The sequence below is a fragment of the Nasonia vitripennis genome (genome assembly GCF_009193385.2).
Source record: "Nasonia vitripennis strain AsymCx chromosome 1 unlocalized genomic scaffold, Nvit_psr_1.1 chr1_random0004, whole genome shotgun sequence".
Taxonomy (NCBI): domain Eukaryota; kingdom Metazoa; phylum Arthropoda; class Insecta; order Hymenoptera; family Pteromalidae; genus Nasonia; species Nasonia vitripennis.
In genome coordinates this window covers 989,916-1,014,981 of record NW_022279590.1, presented here as the reverse complement: position 1 = coordinate 1,014,981, position 25,066 = coordinate 989,916, and the positions used below count along the sequence as shown (strand labels likewise).

Below are 25,066 nucleotides of genomic sequence, written 5' to 3'. Positions count from 1 at the left end.
ATCTCTGATCTAGCTGCAGCTTGGTGGTAAAGCTCTGTGCAAATATCTCAACTTTTCAGTTTCTTCTAATTTTCCACCAGCTGATTTAATCTCGTTTGTTACTTTTTCGAACTCAACGAAAAATTCGTCCACTGAAGTGTAGCTATTTAATTTAATTCTTTGTCTTTGTACGTATTCGGCATTCCACCGAATGCTGGTTCCTTACACTCTTTATATTCTAACAAAATCATTAGTCTGATTTTCCAACTTGAATAATTTGCACCATCAAACACTGGTATCATAATATTTTTGCTTTTTAAGCCATTTCTTCTTCTTTAACTCTTATATTTTCGTATACTTGATTTTATAACAAAATTTTTTTCTTAAGTCTTCTCAAAAATATTCTTCGAATCTGAATTCTTGATTTTTTATCTAATTCAATATTTATAACTTCTAATTCGTTTTCTTGTTTTACTTTAGGCTTAAGCCACAAAGACATGTGCTTAACCTCAAAATTTGACACGTGCTCTGATACAGCACTTCACCACGTGTTTCACTATCCGACTTTAATCCATTAACATCGCACTTTATTCTTAATTATTTTTCAAAAATCTTCTTATTGTTCGGTAGCTGATGAATTTCTGTTCATCTTTATGTGTTTATTTTTCAATTCTAATTAATCAAACACCTTGTTTAATCACTTTGAAATCGTCGTCAACCAGTAGATGGCGCGACGAGTACCTTTTTATGTATTACGACTGTATAAATTCACATATTACAACGATAAGAACGGCCTCCAGTAGCCATCAGAATTTCTTTTGAAACCGCACTAAATTTTATTACACGCCCTAACTTATTTCGAATACTTTAATGCTGATTTTACTACTTTCATAGCAGTTAATAAAATGGACGTTAGTATATGCGTAATGTCAGTATCGCGGATTGATTTCGCGGAGAATGGGACCGTCTACTTTATGCCTCGAATTATGAGAGAGAAAGAGAGAAAGAAAGTGCAATTGAGGCGTGCAGCCAGTTTGAGTGATCGTCACTTACCTTTTTTCTATTACTGCTGCTGACCTGCTCTGCTACCAGACCGTCCTCTCAGTGGGGCTTCTGCTCAGCTTTCAAAGCGGAGTAAATGCGAGGGTAGATTGGTTCGCAAGGAATCAGGAGTTTCCAGGTTAAAAATACATTCGTGGTTTCGTTCTTTCTTACTTTATTCAAATTTAAATAGCTCTAAAATAACGCTCGCTTGCAACTATCTAAAGTCTTGTTAATTATTTCGGATTTTCGTGAACGACAAACAACAACGTAAGTATGCTAAGTCCGATAGTGTTGAAAATATTGTAAGTGTTGGCACGATTAAAAACTTTCTAAGTTTTGAATGATCAGAAATATTTTCAGTCCTTGCACCATCGAAAATATTCTAAGTCCCGAGATGCTATACCGGACCGAATTCGGACAGAGCTTGTTCGTGGTGATGATTTTTGAAGCGGACTGAGAACGTGCGGACCTGTTGCTGGGCTCTTTTATGCACTTCTAGAAGAGGTGATCTCCAATTTTTCGTCTCTCCGGTGAAGTTTACGTTTGACCAATTAGGAGGCCTAGATGCAGTTTTTTGCCTTATTTGGAGCTTTTAATGTGTGTGGCGTTGCAGGGAAAGCCAATCAGCAAACTAGGGTAAAAATCCTCTCTTCTAGTACATCGAGTCCCCTTGTGCTCTTCTCCTGTCAAACTCGCCTCTGATTTTCTTTTCTTATCTGCTGACTTATATAAGCTCTTCTATTCGTTTTGAGCCAGCTTGCGCGGTGTCCTCTTTGGCGGCTTCCCAAGCTTCCAGAGTGTGTAAATAGGGAACGGACATGATTTTTAAAACCTTTTTCAAAATAGAGTTAAGAATAAATCTTACACAGAAGTACAAAAGTTACGATTTTTACTGCAATATTTGTTAAGTAATATGGTTTTGAAAATTTGGTTTGCTAATGATACGTTTAAACGATTGAGAGCTCACGTGATCAATATGGCGGCGCGAAGGATGAAACTATATATAGATGTATAAACGCATGTAAATGTTAATACATAAAATAACCTTATTGTTTTCTCAAAAATCATAATAGAGTTGAGAGATTATGCTTCAAAATCAAAATAGATTCATGATGACTGTAATTTATGTACTCCAATCCCCGTACGTTAGGTTAGGTCTTTATCCTTTAGCCGCCATATTGGAGAGCTGCTGTTTTAAAAACTACTCAAACATATTAATTTTTAATTAATAATATTAGGGCCTGGAGGTACTAAATCTTACTCTATTCTTATGCTATTTCCTACTATATATAAGTATTTATATGTATATAGCAAAACCACGTCTGTTCCCTATTATGTGTCACTTGCCGATAACGCTATGCGCTTTGTGGGTTTCCCCTTTAATGCACGTGCATCGCTTTCTGGTATGCGCGGTCCATGATGTACAGTAGGCTTCTTATTTTTTCTTTCTAGTTGTGCTGTCCTGTGTTTGTTACATTTTGTAGTGGCTCGGTTTTGGTATCGGTGTGTTCTGCTTAGTCTTCTGCCGTAGAGTCGTAATGTATGCGCGCATATCGGTGTGGTTCGCTTGGTCTCTTGCCGTAGAGTCGTAGTGTGTGCGCGCATATCGGTGTGTTTTGCTTGGGCTCTTGCCGTACACGGAGAAAAGTTTTCAGCAGAAAGCGCGGTGCCCAAGAAACGCTCACCGCGCATCGCAGTGCCGTGCACGCCAAATCGCGGTGTACGTTCACTCCGTGCGCGGAAGTCAATTCTAACCATTAAACGCTGTCACACCATGCGTTTAAAGCGACTTGTGCTGCGCTGAAAGAGGTATGGTGGGGAGGTGGTAAGGAGCGTAGACTCTCACGTGACTCTCGCAGCGCAGCACAAGTCGCTACATGCATGGTGCGTGTAGCAACTGTCTTCGCGCGCACTTTAAAGCGGGAAGGTCGATGAATCGGCAATTTTCAAAGAATAGTCTACGCATGAGCAGGATTATGTATGATATGCAGAAGAGCAAATGTATTGCCCAGTCTGGATAAGCGAAAAGGTGCGTAAAGTGCTGACATTATCAGCGGATAGTACTATGAAAACGCAAAATTGCGGTTTGAATATCAGCATAAAATCAATATAAAAATAGAAAACGCGGTTTGAAAATCGACATAAATTTAATATAAAAAAATAGATATTACGTAGTATAGTATCTCGTTTGAACTCTTTGTGCTAGGAACTTGCTGTGCATATGTCGGCTTTACGGGTTTCAGTAGAAGGGCGCTGTTTGCTTCAGCAATCAGTCAGACAAATCTGAAATTGTTACCTATCAAACGATGTCTTGGCACAAGTATAATATAACTGTACAATTGGTTCAAATAAGATAAAAACTGCAAAAGAGGTCATTCTAGGTAAAAGAAAATGTGTTACTTCTGAGGACCGGAGAACCGGAGAAAACAACCGAGTCAGCGTCGTACAACGAAGTAAATAATAGAGTTTAATTTGGACCCAAGCCAAAGCCTGTGAGGTAGGAAAATCTTTAGTTTTGTTTCACGAGAAGAAAACCCATGTCGAGAACAATGACTATATTTCCGAAATTATTACTAAACTACGCACGTGAGCGTTGCCGACCAGCATCATACTTATTCATACGCGCTGCTTTGTACAAATTTATACTTGTAAGCTGCTCTGACCCCGACTACCTCAAAACAGTAAAACTCAAACAGATACCTTTTTATAGTGAAAAAGTAGCTGTAAAGCTTCAAAATGGGCCTGACCTTCTACTAGAAGTTATGTAGAAAACAAACATGATATAAGGGCTAATAAGTGGTTTTATATTTAAATATGGACAGAATTGTTCATTCATTTTGTTCACGGTTATTGAAACAAGAAAGTGACTCGTTAAGCATGGAAAGATTTAGAACCATCGAAAATCACAAAGAAGAAATGTTAGAAGAAGCTGAAAAATGTTTTACATCTGCTAATCGCATTTATACAGCTTGTCAGGGCATTGATGAACCTCAAGATGAACGATGGCTTTATCACTATATGTTAGCAAAAATTTCGGAAAAAAAATCATGAACCTCTGATTTTTTTAAGTCATTATTCGAAGGTATTTTTTACATAAATTATAGTTAATATTTATAAATATTTACAAATCAATTATTTTTGCTATTTTATTCTTAGTTTTTAATCCTTCTGTAGAAGGCTTTGTAATAGTAACTTATGAAAATTATTTAAAAACATGTTAGAAATTTGTTTTGAGATAGAAGAAAGCGAAATACAAGGTATTTGAAAACTGTCCGTGCAAGTATGTGTGTGTGTGTGTGTTATTTTGTTTCCCTCTCAGAGAAAGAGGTATTAGAGAAAATCATGAAAAGACCATAGCATGACCTTGTTTATGGGGCCGTCGAAACAGCCCCATCCCCAATGTCAGCCGTGTGTCGAATTCACACCGACTAAACCCATCCCTTTTACGGCCAGGTGAAAAAACACCCAGCCTGAAAAAAGAACGCCCTCTCTGCCTTTATTGACCCACGTTAAAGGTGCCTAGCTCTATCTTCTATGCCCTTGAACCCGGCGGTACCACCGTCAAGCGATGCTTGGCGGGGGGGGGGGGGGGGGGGAAAGGCTTTTGCCCGCTTCTGGTTGATGTGGTCGTCATCACTATAGTCATCCTTCATTTTCTGCATCGCACACACACACACACGTATATACTCAGTCTCATCGTCTTCCTTTGTTTTCTTCGTCCTTTCTGACTTTCTTGAGAATGTCTGCTGCATAATTGCTGACTGCGCACCATCCATCTGTGCAAGGTCAAAAACTGCGTAAGGTAGTAGTTAACTTTCATATGTCTTCTTCCAATCCAGTCGTCTATCCTTGGTATAAAGCGATGAGTTCGTCACCCTTTGCCACTAGTGTCCCATCTTGTTTGCCATTCAGCCATCGTCTTTTCTTGCGGCATCGCAGATATCTTTCTGGCTTTTATCATTCGATCGTCTCCTATCTTCAAATACGTCCTTTCTTTTCAACGCTAAGAGGTCAATGGGTGGCATGCATGCTATAATGCAGGCAGCATCGTCTGATACCGTACGATAAGCGGACGCCACTCTTAGTGCACTTCGCCTATACACGGTAGTCAACTTTCGTGCATATAATTTCACCCACATCTCATCTGCCCACATGAAGGCTCCGTATAGCATAATCGATGTGGTTACACTTGCTCAAAGTAACCTTCGCTTCTGAGTTGGCCCTCCTACATTTGGCATTAATCGTGATAGAGCAGCGCTAACTTTTGCTGCTTTATCACTGACTACTTCTAGATGCTGTTTAAAACTTAGTCTTGCATCGATCGTGATGCCCAAGTATTCGATGGTTGGTTGAGAAAGGATCGCATGTCCATCCACCGTCAGTGTGATTTCCTTTATCTTCCTCCTACTGGAAATAAGGATGACTTCCGTTTTGTGACTGGCTAATTCCAGACCCGTCTCTGTTAGCCATTAGTGTATTATACGAGTTGACTCTTCAGCTATGTCTTTCACCTCTTCTTTATTTTGCTACTACCACTACTGCTATGTCGTCAGCGAATCACACAACTGTTGCTCCTTCAGGTAATTGTAGCTTTAGTACCCCGTCGTACATGATGTTCCAGGTCGGTGGGTCAAGTACTGATCCTTGGGGGATGCCTCATGTAACTTTATATGTGTTGGTACTGTCCTTAGTGTCATATAATAAGATTCTGTCCTTCAAGTAATCGGACATCATCCTTCTTATATATAAGGGCACATCCTGCTTCCGGAGTGCCTCGTGTATTTAACTCCATCTAGCCGAATTAAATGCATTTTTGACATTTAATGTAACTATGGTGAAATACTTCTTTTTTCCCTCCTTCTATCTTTTTCCGTCTATCGCTGTTTGTGCAGTGTCAATCACTAGTCTAACTGCGTCCAGGGTTAAACGCTTCTTTCTGAAGCCATATTGGTGTTACGCTAATCCACGTTTTCCTTCTATAAAATGATCCATTCTGACGCAGATAATACGTTCCAGGATCTTGCCTGGGGTATCCAGCATACAGAGCGGTCTGTATGATGAGGACTGCTGGGGTGGTTTCTTTTCCTTTGGCAAAAGCACTAGTCGCTACTTCTTCCAGTTTGTGGTGAATGTCCACTTTTCTAGACATGTATTGTACAAGTCTACGAAGACCTCTGGATTAGCGTGAATAACATGCTTCAATGCAATATTTAGAATGCTATCCCTAAGTCCTTGTTGTTTCTTACCCTTCTGCAGTCGGCTACCACCTTATTCGATGACACTTGGTTCCTCTAGTTGCCTGGGGAACAGTGTGGTAGCTACCCAGTGCAATAGTTCCGGGCATTTTGGTGAAGTATAGAGGTAGCGGGAAGGTAGCTTCCTTCAATTTTCTTCATCACTATTTTATACGGTCGGCCCCAAGGGTCTAGTTCGACCTCGTCCAGTAGTTCCTTAAGGCACCGTCGTTTGTTTTGGCGGATTTTCTTCTTAAGACTTCTTTTAGCGTCCTTCATTCCTCGTCCGCGGGCATCTACTATTTTCTTGCCTATACCAGTTTTATAGTATTTCTTTCTCGCCCGTTGTTCTCGTCTTCTGGTCCAGTGGCACACACTATGTGAACTTACAATCTCCTTGTCCCACCAGTATACTAGTGGTCGTCTACTGTATGCCACTCTTTGAGGCATAGCAGCGTCACATGCTTAGGTAATGTTTATCGTCACCTACTTCGCCTTGCTATTTGCCGTTCTAAACAGTTTTACTTCTTCTAGTGCTAATAGGAACATCTCCTTATCGTAATCCTTCGTTTTCGAACTAACTTTATTGGTCGTTGTACTCGCGCTAGGTCCCTGTTTTGATATTTCTACCTCCATTATTATGGCCTGGTGATCACTATGCGTGTAGTGCTCACTTACTGTCCATGAAGCAACTGGGCCAATAAGGCTGCTGCTAACAAACGTCAGATCGAAAATAGACCCTGCGTCTCCTCTTCTAAATGTGTGGGTGTAACTATTATCTGGTTAACTAATATCAAATCCAGGAAAGCGATTGCTTCTAGGAGTATCTGACCTCTGTGGTTAGTCCTTATGCTGCATCACATCAGAGCCCACGCATTGAAGTCGCCTGCAATTAGTACCGGTTACCTCCCTACTGCGTCTTGTATGAGCCGATCTAGCAGTTGTTCGAACTGCTCGATTGGAGCGTTAGGTGAAGTGTAGCAGCTGGAAACAGTGACACCTGCTACCTAAGCCCGTATAAATCCTTCTTTACAGGTCTCCATTTTTCCACAAAAAGCAACGTTTCCACATGCCCAGATCGCTGCTTTACCCGTAGTGTCCATTTCCTACGATGTTTCGTCTAGATCCTTATATTGTTCGCACACAATAGCTATGTCTACCTCTTTTTCGCGGACATACTGGTTGAGTAAGTCTTGTGCTGTCTCACAGTGGTTTAGATTTAACTGCACTGTCTTTATTTTCGTTGGTTCTTCAGATCTTTTAATGCAGCACATTTTTGCGATGTGGCCAAAACCCAGGCATTTATAGCATCTAAGTGTTCGCATCTCTTGACTAATCTTTCTTATTCTGCAATTAACTTAACCTACTTTGAGCTTTCCTCTTGCGATCGACTTTTGGGCAATCTGGAAAGACAGCTGTACGACGACGGTCTGCATATGTCCATAGGGCTTCCGGAGGGTCTTCACGGATATCTCCTCTACTACTTCCTTCTATTTTGAAAACTCTCTATTCAGGGCTTCTAGAATATCCTGTTTAGAGGTAAGCATGTCAAGGTCTTTTATTTCAAAGACCACTTCATGCTGAAGTCTCTTAATTGTGGCTTCTTCTACTAGCACCGCTTTATGAAGTTCCTGCGTTTTTACGTCTTTGGTGCGTCGTAGCTCCAAAAGAAGATCTCCTGCCACCCTTTTGCGGATCTTATCTACGCTGTTACCAAGCACTGTCAGATTGAGGTCCACTTTTATTTTCCTCAAAATATCAGCGTACCAATTCCCTTGAGCAGCTTTTATAACAAGTGCATTAGGCCTGGTGGGTCTCTCACGTTGTTTTCTGGTGTCATTTTTGTTATTGGCACTAGTGCCTTCATGTATCACCTTTTTCCTTTTTTTTCTTTTTTTTTTTCTCTTTTCTGGTGATAACCTCCTGCCAGGGTAGGTCTGCCTTTTCTTTTGAAGACACCTGTGATTTGCTTTTTGATGTGACTACCACAGGGGCTACTTCTTTATATTTCTTTGTTTTTTAGCATAGTTTTCTTGTCGCTCTTTTACCTGGCTTGGTGACATTGCCTTACGCTTATTTAGCGTTCTTGAAATCACCGCGTTTGATGCATTTATCGTTTGTGATGCCTTATTCTCCTTCTGGATATGCTGCTAGTTCGGTAACATTTTCGCTTCACTTAGCATTAATCCAAAGCTCTCCTTGCTCTTTTTTAGCACTACTTGTCCTCTTTCTAGCTGCTTAACTTGTGACATAATCGCCGATAGATTGCTTTTAACAGACTTATGAATGTTGGATGCGTTTGACAGAACATTATCCATAGAGTCCAGCCTGTGTTGGATCTTCTCCTACATGCTTTCTTGTTCTCGCTCAGCATCCCGGATTTTATTTCAGATCTCGAAAGCTCCTTTTCCTGCGTGCTCTCCTTACTCAGTTAAATTATCCATGCTTGATAATAGTCTTTATCCCGGTATGTGTCCGACCGCCCTCGATCTCCCCAACTATGGAGGCAGCTGTCATAGCCCCAACACATGACTGTAAGCGTTGCCAGAGTAGGAACATCATACCACGCGATACTGCTCTACACCATGTGTATTTGTGTGTGTGTCTCTGTGGGCGCACGCGCGCATGTGTGTGTGTGTTGTAACCAACACGGCGGACCGACAAAGGCCCCCCGACGAGTCTGTATGTAATTTCTACTGCATCAAACTAACGCCATCAACAACAGCAAGCTGCGTGATATGCGATGAAGCTTCTCACTATAGCTGTTTGACACAGAAATATTCGAACTTTTTTTTCATTAGCAAAAATCTAATAATCTATCCAGAACGTGAAGGGCTTAACTTAACCTTAAAATCTGAGGAAGCAAGGCAAGTGAAACGAAAAAAACTGAAGATCTAAGAAAACGACTACTTAAAGAAACCTTGACTAAGATATAAGAATAACGTAATGCTGTGAAACGGTCTGGTTTATGTTAGCCGCGAACTGCGTGTAAGTTCTGTGCCCTGGTAGTTATTAAAGAAGCTATAAGCACACCCGACGAATGTAGTTAATGACCAAGGATCATCCGACAGTACGGGTGATGATCAATGGTCAGCGCAATTAAGAGAAGCTTCGGTAGGAACCACTATCTCACGTTTACATCCAGTTAGTACCGGCTCAGTCAAGGCAGGGATCCGCAGTCCTGTCCATGAAAGAGAAAGACGAAAGGGTGAAAGGTGGATAAAAGCAGGTTGAAAAGAATTTAATTAGAGAAGAGAATCATTCATATATTAATGCATAATGTACAGGAGATCGCAATCTGATATACTATGTGGAGAAAGGGATAATCCCCCGGATAAACTTTAGAGAGCGCTATGCTCGTTACATACTAAGCATCCGGATGATTGGTCGATAGATGAGATCCGCAGTTCATACTATCGGCCTGGTTGCTGCATCAGAGAGCGAATGACTCCGTCAGCGCAGCGGAGCTCCTATAATACCCGGGGCTATCCCTCTCTCAAATGCTTTATACTCGCACGCCATCTACATGCACTCTGGTAGATTAATACATAGTCGACGCTAGCGCCACATGGTCGGTAACTTGCCGATATCGACAAGTTATTCGTTGCTGCTCTCTTACCTGCCAGGTGGGCCCGCCATCTCAGCTCAGTGTGAACGAAGATGATTATTACCAAATTAAAACAGAGAATCTGCTACTTAAACAGCTTATATTTGAGTTAAAGGATAAGAATCAATTATTGCAAAAAAAAAAACTAGATCTTAATGAGAAAGGAAGTATTAGCAGAACTGCAATATACTCAGATATCACTAAGATGTCTAAACTGCAGCCAAAAAAGCACCTAAAATAACTATTAAGTGTACCAGTGATAGTGAAATAGACATAAAATCAAAGGTAATAGAGAGCCTAACAACAGTCGAAACGATACAAACAAAAAAACTCATATGTCAACAAGAAGAATGATCTGGTCATAAACTGTATGGATATAGTAAAAGTGTTGATCAGACTGAAACACTGCTAAAAGATAGTCTTAATACCTTATGCATAATTGAAAAAGAAAAGCTAAATAGTCTAACGATTGAAATTGTTGGTATTGACAAACTACACTAACATGTCAGGACATAGAAGAAGATATCAATAAACGGAATTTTGGTAATTTAACGAGTAGGGGTAAAGTCCTGCACATGTACAAGAGCAAATATAACAATATGAGCACGGTTGTGATGGAAGTTTCTGCAAAACTATACAAACATGTTACCGAAACTAAGAACAAAATCTTTGTGGGACACTCAAAATGTACGGTGTATGACCTGAGGCCTTGTAAAAAAATGTAATCACTATGGTCACCGTTTCAAAAAGTGCACTAACTCAGTAATGTGTCTAAAATGTGCTGATGCAGTGGACACTAGTATACAATATAACATCGCGAAGATAAAAATAAATAGATTATTGATATGACTGATCACCCCACGAGACCTTCCCTACCGACTGAGAATATGGTTTTTCAACATCAGAAGGTAACAACTGGATCTTGCTCTTTGCCAAATATAACCACACCAATTGCACCATTGAAGAAAAACGGTGGACTAAGTACACCTGAACACCCCTACTTCACGAGACCAGCGGGTTACAAGAAACAGAGGATAATCAAATCTATAGGCATTGGCCACTCTTAATAACAAAAAGACTAAAGTGACTAAAAATGTCTTAGAAATGAATAAATTTTATTTTCTAGATATAATAAGAAAATTTTAATAGAGTCATAAACAAAAGCATTAATTTAATCATGCATATTAACATTAGAAGCATGAATGTTTAATAAACAAACCGTCAATAATTATTTGTGATACTTTTGAGCAAATCAACCATAATATTCATGAACTAGTTCAAAAAACGAATATAAGAGCTACTATAATCATAGTTATACATATAAACAGGAATGATGAAGTCATTGTTTTTGTTAATAATAAACTTTTTCAAAGCACTAAGGTAGTCGAAATGAGAAGGTTGAAAATAATAAATTCTAGAATAACATTAAATAATAATAATAAATTTGAAATCTCGGCTGTCTATGGATTTTATGTTTTTTATAAGTCAGAATTAATACTAGATATAAATAATTATCTTATCAAAAAGAAAAAGGTCAAAAATCACCTCGTAATTAATGACTTACTTGAATGTGTTCACTTTAGCTAAGAGTTTGTCTGTAAATTCTTCGAAAACGGTTATATGCCCGAGTTTGTAGGTATTACAAGGCCACCTATTGGCAATTCCGAATGTTCTTGCATAGATAATATTTTTTATCAAAACCAAAAATCTAACTACGGCCGCTTATAAAATCAAACTAGATATTACGGATCATTACCTTATTTTCATTGCAATTAACAAGATGAGGAGAGTGAGTAGTGAGCCGGCTTCCTTTATAAACTCTAAGAAACTAATAGGTATTGCTAGGACCAGAGACTGGTTTGTAATCATAATGTGGCGATGGATAAATTGCTATTTAATTTTAAAAACCGCTGCCAATTCATTGGCACGTAGCTTCCTCCAACTAAATTTATAAGTCCAATAAATAAAATATTGTTTTAATATATCTATATATCTGCTTGCTAATGTATGAGGCGATTTTTGATACACAATTTAATAAAAGTTTTGGATAGTTCATTGTGCAAAAGTTTGCAGACCCTCTGTTTTCTTATTATAGAATACGAACACTGTCGTCAATTTTTTTTCACAGAAATTCACGCATGTTTACATGTGTTCCTAACCAACCTAACCATCAAAACAGCAAGTTATTCATTAGATAAGTCGCTCGCGCAATTTTCAAGAAAACGATTTTTACATTTTAGCTCTTTAGTTGAAATCGCTTGATGGAATCGTTTAAAATTTTAACAGCAGATAGCTTTTTTTATAGTGAATCGCCAAATAAAATTTTGAAGTATTTGACTACATTGTTTTAGAGATATAAGAAATCAAAAAATTTTCAAAAAAAAAAAAAATTGAAACCTTGATATCTTACGAACCATAGGGGTTTGAAAGCTGTGCAATAAACTTAGCCAAAACACATAAAATATCTACTTTTTCCCGAAATCTCAAGTGCTATCAGGCCTTCTTGCGTCCGTAATCGAGGCACAAAAAAAACTCATTTTTTTCAGTTTTCGATTTATTACTGAAAAAATAAGTAGTCAAATCACTTGAAATATTAATGGGGTATAGTTTGACACGTGACCCATTGACATAATTTTTTTTGCGAGGTTATGACGTTTAGTTTCAGAGATATGAATTTAATAAAAAAATCGCCTTTTTCATTTGATCTGCCGAATAAAGCGGTCAATCCCGAGCACCAAACGAGGAAAAGTAGGTAATTTTATTCTCTTTCAAATGCATTATAGCTGAATTGTTTGTAACAATGGGATGATTGAAAAAAACGCAAAATAGTGTTTTTTAAAAATCAATAGATCCACACACATATCCATTCGGACATTTTCCAAAAACACTTGATTTGAACTTCTAACACACTAAAAAGTATTTTCTAGAAGTTTTGAAGAAGCTCAAAATTTTACTATTACAAAGCTTCCTCTAGGAGGAAGCAAAAGTGTAAAACTAAAGCTTGGTGTAGAGAAATGTAATAAAGTTATAGAAATAGATATGTACATATTATAAATACAAACAAATGTATAAGTAATGAAGAAACTATACATATACTATTATTATACAGTTACCAAAGTATACTGTTAGAAATATACAAATGAACAAAAACTAATCTTTATATTTTACCTTCAAGAAAGGTTTCATTTTAGACAAATACTTAAATTACTTGTACATCAAATGTTCGCGCCATTCGAATATTCGCGTGGTTCTAGGAAACCGGAGACCCCCTGCGAGCCATTTCTCGTAACTCACTCCCTCTCTCGAAGTCAGCAATTAGCATAAAAGCGCGAGCTCAGGTGTCCGCAGCCTCTTGTTCCGGCGCTACCAGTATAGATAACACCTTTTATGTCTCTGCGTCCATGAACCCACACATTAGTTTTTTACACACACACACACACAACGAAATCCACACTACGCGTTTAGAATATTATTATTGTTAAAAATACAATTAAAACACTCACACTTGTAACACACGCATTTAATAATTAAAAGAGCACGCTGCTCAAGTGATTAGTGAGTGCCACGTGTTCATCATTTCTCACCTCTCCTCTCTCACTTGCTTGCAGTCTAACGAGCATCCGGCAAATTCTGAGGCCGCGTTAATGGTGAATTTGTACGCGATAATTTAAGCTTCCGCGGTTACAAAAAATCAGTTTTGTGTTTATTTCTTTAACCAAACTTTGGAAAAACTTTTTGTTTGTATCTTATGGGTTAGTGAATGCAACTTACGAAGTTTTCAGACAGCTTCATTATAAATTAGTGAGCGGAAACTAAGTTTATTCTATTTTGTTTCACTCTAGGTTATAAGTCTGGTTTGGTTCTGATTTGCTATTAGTTTGCTCTGATATATAGACCCTAGTGAAGTTGAGCCATGCTACTATTTATTTCTGCTAACTTCCTTAATACAGCGTCGTATTAATATTTCTCATTTAATTTTCGTCAAAATAAGTTTATTAAAATAAGAATGTTTTGTTTTGGTTAAATTATAAGGGCAATTTGACATTTAACTACTAAGTCTAAGTTATTAAATATGTAAAAATTTGAAGTTGAATCGATTTGTTTTCAGTTACTTTGAGTCCATGGAAACTCATTTATTACAATTGAATGGATTCTTATACGATACGAAAGTTTTCTTCTAATGAAAAAATGAAGTCAGTACCATATGAAATCAAGAAGGTTAGAACCATTTTTTTACATTTATGTCTTAATGTTTCTTCTAAATATTCATACATATATATTTATTTATTTATCTATTCATTTATTCCACACTTAACCAAAATGACCACTTTTTGTGCCTTAAGTGCAGCGCGAAAGTAGCATGTTTTTTTGCAAATCCCATTTGCAAAAATCTGCGAAAAAAGTAATAATTTAAAAAAGTTTTTAAATTTTGAGAAAAATTTAAAAGTTATGACCCCACTTTTTAAACTCAAATAGAAGCCTTTTGGCTGAGAGTGGAATGAAATACTAAAGTAGATTTTATTTCGGGTGATAACTGCCCTCGCGAGACTATTTCTGTTAAAATAAGTGATTGACGGCCGTCGAATAGAAAAGAGCGTTAAATAGGTTAAAATGTAAACGTGGCTTTATTATATACAAAGGAGATCCAAAGGTAAGTATAAGCATAGAGCAAAGGCGTCTTGACTGCACGAGGGCTGCGAGCCGAAGTACAGCCGAGCACTACAGTTGCGGAGTATAGGGGATAAGTTTGGGATTCGCTGGCGTTGATAGCTAGCTCTATACTCCTAATACTCTGTTTACATAGCTTTCGATAGCCTTGATAGCATCCCATAGAACTCGTTCTGTTGCAGTGCCAGTCACCCGTTTTTATAACACAGAGAACTCTGATAGTTTCCTAATAATAGTTAGATCATTTATTATGGCAAAGATTATGTGAAAACTTTACCTGTACACAAAGATTCACACATTTGCACGATATCTAACAAACAATATACATTATTATCACTATCACTCTCATCCAGAGGGAGATAACGGGTATATGGTCAGTTCAGATGTGGTTGAACTGACATATGACAAGGGTGTGTGAGATTTAGGGGAGGGGAGATTGAATAAGTTGTGAGAATGTCAAGAGACTGGCATAAAGGTAGCAGTACAGCAGGAGCGTCGAGGAGATTATATGTATCAGTAGTCGAATCTGCGCGTGGCAGGGAGAGGGTTGGTCTACCATTCCGCATTCAAAGGTGTCGACAATAAATTAGAAAACACAACAATACCAAGAGCTTATGCTCTCGTTAAAATACACAAACAGAACTTTCCAATATGCATTATAGTCTCAGTCATCAACAGCCCAACATACATCTTTGACAAAAGCATTCGCACACTCAGAGAGAGAAAGAGGAAAAGAGGGATAAAGAGAACCATACTCAACATTGAAAGTTAAGTATTTTTAATCTATAAAATTTTGACATAGTAGATAGATAGAATATCTAATAAAATTTCAGAATGTGAAATAGCAAAAAAAATCCTTGGAGATGGCAATTGCTTCTTTCGTTGCTTTTCGTATTTTTTGTTTAATACGGAAGAAAATCATATGAAAATTAGAGCCAAAATTGTAAATCATGTTTATCAGAATTGGGAATATTTTGAGCCATTTATCGTAGGCGACGAATCTTTAAAAATTACTGATAGAAGTACTTATAAAATGCATATGTTAATGAATGGTACGTACGGCAGTGAAGTGGAAATTATAGCATTCATTCGTGTATATTCTGGAGAATTTCAAGGTGTTAAAATTAAAGATAAATATGAGATCGGAAAATATTAATTTTTCATCTTTTCTTTTAAATACTGGTAATGGACATATTGACAGTTTTAAGATTCCAGCTAAATGGAAAACTGATAACATATGCAATAAAATTTACGGTTCAGTTATATCTGTAAATAATGATCATTCAAACAGAATCATTTTATCGCCCCATAATGAAGATATTTACAAAAAAATATTGAAAAAATTAATAGCAAGGAAGCTATATATTATATTATCGATTACGCTAGACATAAAGGTGTTGATAAAATTCATAGTGTTGCTGAATTAAAGTATCCAACAGAATATTTAAATTCTCTGAAATTCCTTTGCAATGGTACCAGATTGAAAATAATAAAACGGTTCAAACATAATATCAAAGCTGAGATTATTACAGGTGATCAAAAGGGAACTACTGCTTTTATTCCAAGAATTATTTTAGACACCGGTGGATTTACATCTTTGCCTTTCGTATTATTTCGTCGACAATTTCCTCTAATTTTGGCTTTTGCCATGACTATAAATAAATCGCAAGGACAAAGTTTTGACACAGTTGGTATTTATACTCATAAGCCACTTTTTTCACACGGTCAGTTGTATGTTGCCCTTTCTAGATGTAAAAATGAAAATTAATTGTTTATTCAGAATGAAACCGACGTTGACCCAACTTAAAAAAAATATTGTTTGGGCAGAAGCGTTTAAATAAGTGCAAATGTTTGTTCTCCGATGATAATATCCACTTTAGTCATTGTCATTTCATGGAAATTTTTGTTAGTATATTTTATAGATTTGAATACAATGTTATAAGTATGCAAAATATAAGTATGAAATCCCAATCAGAAGTTTTTATTCAATTAACAAAAAAATGGAATCAGATCCTCTTCAAAACCAAGAACACTCACATAGGATTCAATACATTTGTAGAATTTGTGATTCGAGATTTAATTTCAAGAAAAATTATTCAAGGCACATAAGGGAGCATGCAGCCATTAAAATCTTTCTTTGTCACAGATGCGGAATATTATTCAAAAGACATAATCACCTTATTCGTCAATTACTTTTACATGTAAAAAATATACAAATATGTACTTATTATAACGAAAGATTTTATAGAGCTGACAATTTAAGAAGACATATGAAATTACATAAGTAATATTGTGCTGTAATCATTTTATTACTATATTTATATTGATGTATCTAATTTTTTTTAGAAAAACTTTAAAGTAGTATGCTCATATAGGTCCATAGAAAAGCAATATATATGAAACATGATCGAAAAATGTACATACATGTTTTCATATTGGACAAATATAAGAAAGGTTATTTTTTTTAATTATATTTTAAATGCAAGCAAAAGTTTGATAATGCAAATTATAAGAGTAGAATAGGCCTACTGGGGATACCATTTCTTTTGTTAATCAATTAATAACAAAAATTAAATAAATTTGATACTAAAAAACATTTTACTTTAATAATAAGTCATTAACATTGAAGAAAAACACATAATAAATGTGAAAATATAAATGTAAAGACACTTATATAAAGAGTAATAAATGTTAGTAATGACATTTAAGAAATTTACAGTATGTTCATGGCAGTACCCCTTGGGTGGTGTGAAAATCTGTCAGTACTTTCTGAATTGCATGTTTAGTAAATTAATAGATAATTAATCATAGCATTTTATCTAAATGGGACATTGGCGAGCGAAGCAGAAAAGTTTAAAATATATATCATGGGCCGCCCAAATAAGGGGAAGTTATAATGAAGGCAAGCCAAAATGAGAGGGTAGCCCAATAAGGGGGCGCCACAATGAGGGGAGCTAATAACTTAAAATGAGGGGGAGCCAGAAACAGTAAAATTACGTAAAAATCATTTATTATTAACCCAATAACGAAAGTCGGGTTAAAAATAACGTTAAAAAGGCATACTTTCAACCCAATAACCCAAATTGAGGGGGAGCCAAAAAACCCAAAGTAAGGGTGCTCTGTTCCGTTGGTTTGTCTTACATCCAAGAGTTCTATAAATGGTGCAGGTAGTTTTTATGCACTTAAGGCTTCTACTTCCTTATAAATAGTGTAATAGAGGACATTTATTTCTCTATTTTGACTCTATCCCTCGGTGATTGAATAAAAAATATTGGAGACCGTTTATTGACCTTCCCGAGGCAAGATGTAGGTAAAAAAATACAGAATTTGTAGAATAAAATACAGTATTTTTTTTATCCGTCGACGTTTCGGCAAAGCAATGACACCCTCATCAGGAAACGGTCAAAGTATCGTTTATTTCGTGCTATATTATTTCGTTTATTTCGTAATAGATATTATTTGTAAATAAATATAATGATGTAAATATTCTTGTAATTAACAACGAAAATAAATTAATAACTGATTAGTACACTTAACCCTCGTTCTTGGGCAGATTTTTACACTATCAGTTCTTTTCAACATCTTATGCCGAAAAAAATCGCCATAATGTACAGTGTCTGGCAAAAATACTTTTGAATCTCGCGCAACCGTATGGTGGCGGGTCCCGGTATTATCGGGGCTGACGCAGAAAGGTTAGGTTGGCGCTGATTCTCGGGTTCGGTAGTGGTTCTATAAAATCGCGCGCATTCGGGTTAATGTGAAATAGGGAAAATTTAAATTATAAAATTAGGCGAGTCGTCATTGTCGGGTAATAATTATTTAAAAAGTTAATTAGTAGTAGATTTAAAACAATAGTGTTAAAAATAATTGGATTAATTATTACCTTATAGTGGAGACTCGCTTGATGCATAATTTTAAGGACAATGTCTAAAAAAGTTTAGCATTAGTTGCATAATAAAAATTAATAAAAACAAAAATAATATCTTGTTCTTTATTTAACACTATATTTCACATTAATAAAACATGTTGAAGCAATAGAGTAAGTTCGATTGAGAAAAAAAGAATTTAATCCTTTGAATCTAGTAGCATCGAACCACAAGATGCATTCAAAAAACTAGCAATTGGAAATACAAAGCCACAGAAAACAGTTACAATTCTTAAATCCTTAGAGATGAGTAATGATATTGAGTCCTTAGATCAATCATCTGACATAATTTAAAAAACATATTTTTATATTTGGCCAAACATTTGTTAACTTGCTGAAAATCTGCGGTTGCTTCTTTTAATGTAGGACACGTGTGTATGTGGAGTACTTGGCCATGCAAACTCATCCAGTACTCTTGTAAATGAGAGTGTAAGACACTGTTTGGATATTCATGATCCAAGATAAGAACACTAGCTAAACTATCACCTCTAACCTGAACGTTACTCTGAAAGATAAAGAAAGCAGGTAATAATTCATTCTTTGCATTAGATGTGAATGAATAAGGTAAGTTTAAGCATTACCTCCTTCCTTGACGCCCTGTCTGGCTACTATTTGTGTCCTCTCGGTTATCTACAAAATTTCAGAATAGCTGCAAGGTTTGCATCAGTTTGTTGGCACGTAGGTACGAGATCTTAAAGCGTGTCATATCCTCTCTTACACTGAGAGAAATGTAGAGTTAGAATAGTCGTACATTTTTCTGTTGTATTAGCCTTGGACGACCACAGCTGATTTAGCGGTGGACTCAGGCAGATTCTACCGAAGTTTGCAGTAGTCCAAGCTTGGCTCCTCCCCGCGCTATATCAGCCGCGTCGAACACGTGAGGTTTTACTTATATGTTTATGGTTTTTAGCATATCATATCACAACGAGTAACAAATTCACATGGGACCTATTAGTTTCGTGGAATTTGTAAAAGTTTTGCGAAAGGTTTAAGAATAAGTATTGCAATATGTACAAACTAACCTCTTAACTTCAAAATTTGTATACTTATGCTGAAGCACAAAATTTAAATAATTATAAATCAATGCATTGTTCAGCCAAGAATATTGGTTTACAAGCCCTCAGAGTACAATGTGACATACCTGTAAAGTCTCTTGGCTTATCTGGAAGCCTGCATGTAAAAGCCTAAATGTAAAGTAGACCTGCATTGCCCTTAAAACCCGATGTTGCCGTAAGCTCGTCAGAGCTAAGCAAACCTTCTGCTTTGGGATCATGAAAATTTACAAATACGATAAACTGTACTCTGAGGACTTGTAAACCAATTTTCATGCCAAAACAATGAATCACTTATTAAATATTCAATTTTTATACTTATGCTTACTGCCAGGTAAAAACAGCGGTAGTGCTAAGGCAGATTCAACCTTAAACAATTTGCTTGAGCGCTCCGGTAAAAACTGCCGAAGTTTCCGGTTAATCCAACTCTACATTTCTCTCAGTGTAATGGCATCTCTACGCTTCTGTTCTGCTTGAGTATGGGCTTCTCTGCGTTGCTCCTTATAAATAATCGTAGAACTTTTATTGTCACTGTCTTTATTCTCTGGTAATTAAGATAAGATAGCAATGAATGTAAGAGATTAGAAAGTTAACATGACAAGTGGAGCTGTAATAACATTTATTTGTTTACTTGTTATATTACACATGCAGCATACGTAGAAATGAGAACCAATTTTAGGCGTACAGTGTTGCCTGTAGTATCTGCGCCTCAGTATGCCCCTGTTATTGTCCAATTTGTCAGCAACAGGAGCACCGTAAATTTCCATCGAAGCAGTGAATACCACCAACTCGTACCTACAAAAATCACAAGTCATTGTAATTAATTCATCAATCAAGTAATAAATGCGTGAGTTCAGCTAGGCTAGTAGCTAGTAGTACTCACCATTGAGTAACAATATCAAAAAAAAAGTACGTGGGGTATTTTATAAACAAAAAATCTAACCGGATGCTGGTCTATCGTCACCTTAAACCGTATAATGAACAAAGTCAGCAGGAGCACCTGGCCTGACGGTTGGCCTGGCCCCTCCATTATGATGAGAATGGATCAGGGTTTTGTCCAGATCTTACCCAAGTACTTTTCTTTTTACAATACCTACAGCATTTAAACCAAGCATAATTTGGAGTGAGCTCTACATTTAAAATATTATACAGAGAAAGTCAAACCATGGATACTCACTAATCCTGTGCCTGGGTAACGGTGACAGGGAAGTGAACATCAAAGTCCTCAAAGAAGCTTGCAAACGGGTCATGATTACTCAGCATTCCATCCTTTTTTAAACCACAGCTAGAATTATCAGCGCGGTTCTGCATTTACTGCTCTCTGCATAGCTTCAGAAGTACTGTGTATATGCAGAAAAGGTTACGTTCACGTGCGGCCGCGCGGCGGACCACGGGCGGCGACATGCATTCGACAACACGCAATATACATTCGCAGTCGCGTAGCAGAAGCGCGCGTATGCGAGCTAGTTGCGCGGTGGCGCTGTCATCGGAACGCAACTGAAGTGAGCGCACATTTGATATTCGAAGTAAAACTAGTGATAAATGTGAGGTGCGGTTTCAGACGCGTGTGCTCAACTATTCTGCATCTGATCTCTGACGACGACGTTTGCACAAGTCAGTGCTGGTCATCACGACAGGAAGCAGAGAACCAGATTACGCGAGTGCTCTTTCTCCGATCACCAACGATTGACGTTTTGGAGCAGGCACCGCTGTTAAAGCGCTAAAATTATCAGGACGTCTCCAATCTCCGACAAGGCTTATTTTCAATTATTTCTGACGAGAGGCCATCCAGATAGCCTCATCAGCGCCTTCCTTTCGATATGGCTGTGATCAAGCAAGGTAAAATTAATTTTTCATTATGTTTCGCGAGTGTTATACGATCGGTTTTCATCTCCGTGTAGAGATATAATTTTGGAGTCAGAAAAAGGCGCGCGCTCGCAGTCGTTTTTAACGGAAATTTGAGATTAGCATAAACTAGCTTGTCATGCTTTTTGCCTCTCGGATGCCAATAGCAGTTCCGTAGTTATCTGTATTTTGTCGTTTTCGTCGTATATTTTGTAAATGCATTTGTTGCACTTTTTTTACAGAGTACCATATTGCGATGCCAAATATCGGTTTGGAAGAGGCAGATATGTTCCATTTTCGCCGTATCCTCCCTATTTTCATAAAGAATAAGCTTGATGCAGTCCAAGCTTGCGGTGGATGACTCTAGCTGCTCACCCACGTTAAGGAAAAAATCAAATTTTAGATCGCTATTGCACTCCGCATGAACAAGAACAATGAGCAGGGCAAATGAAGGTATGTTTTTTTGTTTACTTTTTCTCGCACCAATAATTCTGCAAGTTTTGTAGCAACGTATGACGAAGATGTTGTTTTGTTATCATTGCTGTTACAGTAGCAGAGGTGCAGGCGATGTAGGATTTTCTTAGAACCCAGTACGGACAAATTAAGAGATTTTAAAATAGGGGTTACGTGATGACAGTCGATCTGGAACCAATAGATTGTCATTTGTATCGCGACTTGTGCACATTTCAAATAATTTTGTAAAAATTTTCGTATTTTGATTGTATGGATATATTACATTACATTAATAGAGCTGTTGCCATATATATTAGATTTGCATGAAAATTAAAAAAAATTTAGTTTCGTAAAATAATATTATTATTTTATAATCAATGGTTGAAATAAATAAAAAATGTATAAAGCCTATAAAATATAATTTCTCAACCATATAATTATTAATAATTTCTCAAATCCGTATTAAAAATTCACGAGCATCGCTTTTTTGTTAAATTTGTAATATAGTTCAAACTGAAAATAGTATTCATAATTATAATAACTAGCAATAATCACCTCACTCGCTAGCGCTCGGTTGTATTTCAATGGGGATTTATTTCAACATTCATTGTAAAAAGTGCATTTAAAATAAATTTTTCAGAATTTAAATTTTCAATTATATAAAAGTTGATATTTTTAAAATATTGTAAATTTTGTGTCATAAGATTCTGCAAGGGAACAGATATATTATCATTTGATTAAATTGTTTTTGTATTTAATCTGTATTTTTTAATGTTTTTAAAAAAGAAAATGTTTAATGGTGTTAAAAACCAGGCAGATTGATTAGACAAAAAGAAAGTAATACATTTTTTAAAATTAAATCATTCAAGATGTTATAAACTTTGTATATATACTTTTATTAGTTATTTAATTATATTTTTATATAAATATATGTATGTATATATACATTTTTTTTTCTTGAAGGTACCGGAGATTTTTCTTATTGTTGTCATAGAGGAAAAATAGATTTGCCAGAGAATCCTCATCATCCTGATGACTTGATGTTATTGGCTACAGGTTATCGGGGGACATCATTAATTTTCGTAAAAATATTCGTAAATACAATAATTCTTTGGCTTTTGCAAGTTTTGGTGCTAATTTTGACAAAATACCTGGTCATGGTCCTCAAATCATAAGAATTTGTGGTCAAATATATGTTTATGCTTTACATCCAAATAAAGATGAAGCACGAAAATACGGACATTTTTATATTTTAGATAATGAAATGGCAACAACTTAACGACAAAGTAATAACAGTAATTCAGACACAAAATTAAAACTATTAAGTCGATTAGATAATTTATTTAGAAAAATTAATCCTTATTCTGAAGCTTACAAAATGATGTATTAGGTAGAACAAGAAGAAATTAAACGATGTAATAATAGTAACCGTCAGCCAAGGATAGTTAATATGGCATAAAACGAAATAACAATTTAGATAAAAATTCATATAACGAAGCTACTTGCAATGAAGTTGCAATTATTTTTGTTGGAGAAGACGGTCAACCACCTGTTGAATTTGATATCGTTATTTATATTCAAGACATGATAAACCAATTACTATCCCTTTAATAAGTAAACACACAGATCCAATGATATATCCTCTTATTTATCTAAATGGTGGTTATGGATGAATGTCTAATATGAACTGTAAAGTTGGTAATAGTAACATTTCTAATTTTCAATTTTACAACTATAGGTTCAGTGTTAGAAATAAATCCAATCCTCACCTTAATTTAGGAAAAATTACACAACAGGCGATCGTAGACGCTTTTGTAAAAGTTGAAAATTCCAGATTATATTTTATGAGAAAAAATCAAAATGTGTTAAGAAGTGAATATTATAATGGATTCTTTGCATAAAGAGGAAGAGTCTAAAAATATAAAAATTGGAAAAATGTTTATATTACCATCAAATTTGTGACAAGGCACGAGTCTTGCACATAAACATACGTGAAGGCGGCCGCAATAGACTCTGCATGCGAGGCGAGCGCGCGCGCGCGCAACAAGCGAAAGAATAGTCCGCACGACGCGAACTGAGCGCGTGCGCGCACCAACTGAAAGGCGAGTCCACACGAGAGCAAACCGTGGCAGCCGACAACCGACTCAGCCGTAACGCGTCAGGCGGCGCACACAGAGCGACGCGTACGCACCGGCTTTATAAGGCCGACCGCGCGGCGCAACGGGCAGTTTTACTCGATCTTCCGATCCAGACAGTACCGTGAGCACACAATATTGCAGGGAGAGCCAGAGATAGACCCTCGCCGAGGAAATCGTCTTGTGAGCTCACGGGACGACTAGTTAGCAGCACCGAAGGCCGAATCCCGGATTGTTGTCGTGAGCACACGAAATGATTTAGAACGTCCAAACGACACCGAGTCTCGCCCACGTGAGCATACGTGGACGATACCCAGAATTGCCGAAACCCTTTAGCCTACATCCTGATGCATTGCTGCTCCCTCTGTCACTGACAAGCAACGAGGATCCATAGAGCCGTGCGCTCACGACTCTACGAATCCGAGAATAACCTCAAAATACCGCAAAACCGTTCTGACCGCAACTGTGAGCTCACAGGGCGATCAAAACCGTTGTTACGCGGCCCATCCGGACCGACGTAGCCGTGCGCACACGACTCCGCTGTACCCGAATGAAAAATCCTAACCTCAAAATCCGTCACGGTTCCGTAATACCGATACCGACCCGATACACGGATGCCGCAACCGTATAATCGTAAGCGTACCGTCATTGCGTAACCTTGCTAATATATTGTTAACCGCGCTAGTTTAAACAATTCTGATCGTAAAGGCAAAATATTCTTAACTAATCGTATACTTGATTTCTTTTTCAGACGGGTTTAACATCTAAACCCACATACTATTGTTTTGTTGCAAAATATACATTACTATTATTATTGAATAATACAAACAGACCCATTGCTATGCCTTTCCCCTATCCGAATCCTGGATCTGACTGAATATTTAACATCCGGGGGAAAGGCCTATCGTTACAAATTTTATTGGAAGTCCTCAATGTTTCAAACAAAATTATATTGATTCTATGACTCTTGTTAATCATTATGGTAAACCTGATTTATTTTTGACAATGACGTACAATCCAAAATGGAAAGAAATAATCGAAAATTTAGAAGAATATAAAACTGGTATCGATAGACCAGATATTGTTGCTAAGGTATTTCAACAAAAAGTCAAAGAATTTAAAGA

At 36.9% G+C, this 25,066-nt stretch overlaps 1 protein-coding gene across 19 annotated transcripts in view; it reads left to right on the top strand.

Annotated features, from left to right (window-relative positions):
* Nucleotides 1–25,066, top strand: part of LOC100113758 (AP-3 complex subunit mu-1) — an 835,720-nt gene that overhangs the window by 116,046 nt on the left and 694,608 nt on the right. For 13 of the 19 annotated variants that reach the window (XM_032601272.1, XM_031933577.2, XM_032601274.1 and 10 more), the window contains one exon: nucleotides 13,973–14,082. The exons of the other annotated variants lie outside the window; for them this stretch is intronic. In XM_032601272.1, coding sequence (XP_032457163.1) covers nucleotides 14,069–14,082 — 14 coding nt within the window. In that variant the 5' untranslated portion in view covers nucleotides 13,973–14,068. The remainder of the gene's footprint in view (nucleotides 1–13,972; nucleotides 14,083–25,066) is intronic. 19 annotated transcript variants of the gene reach the window in all.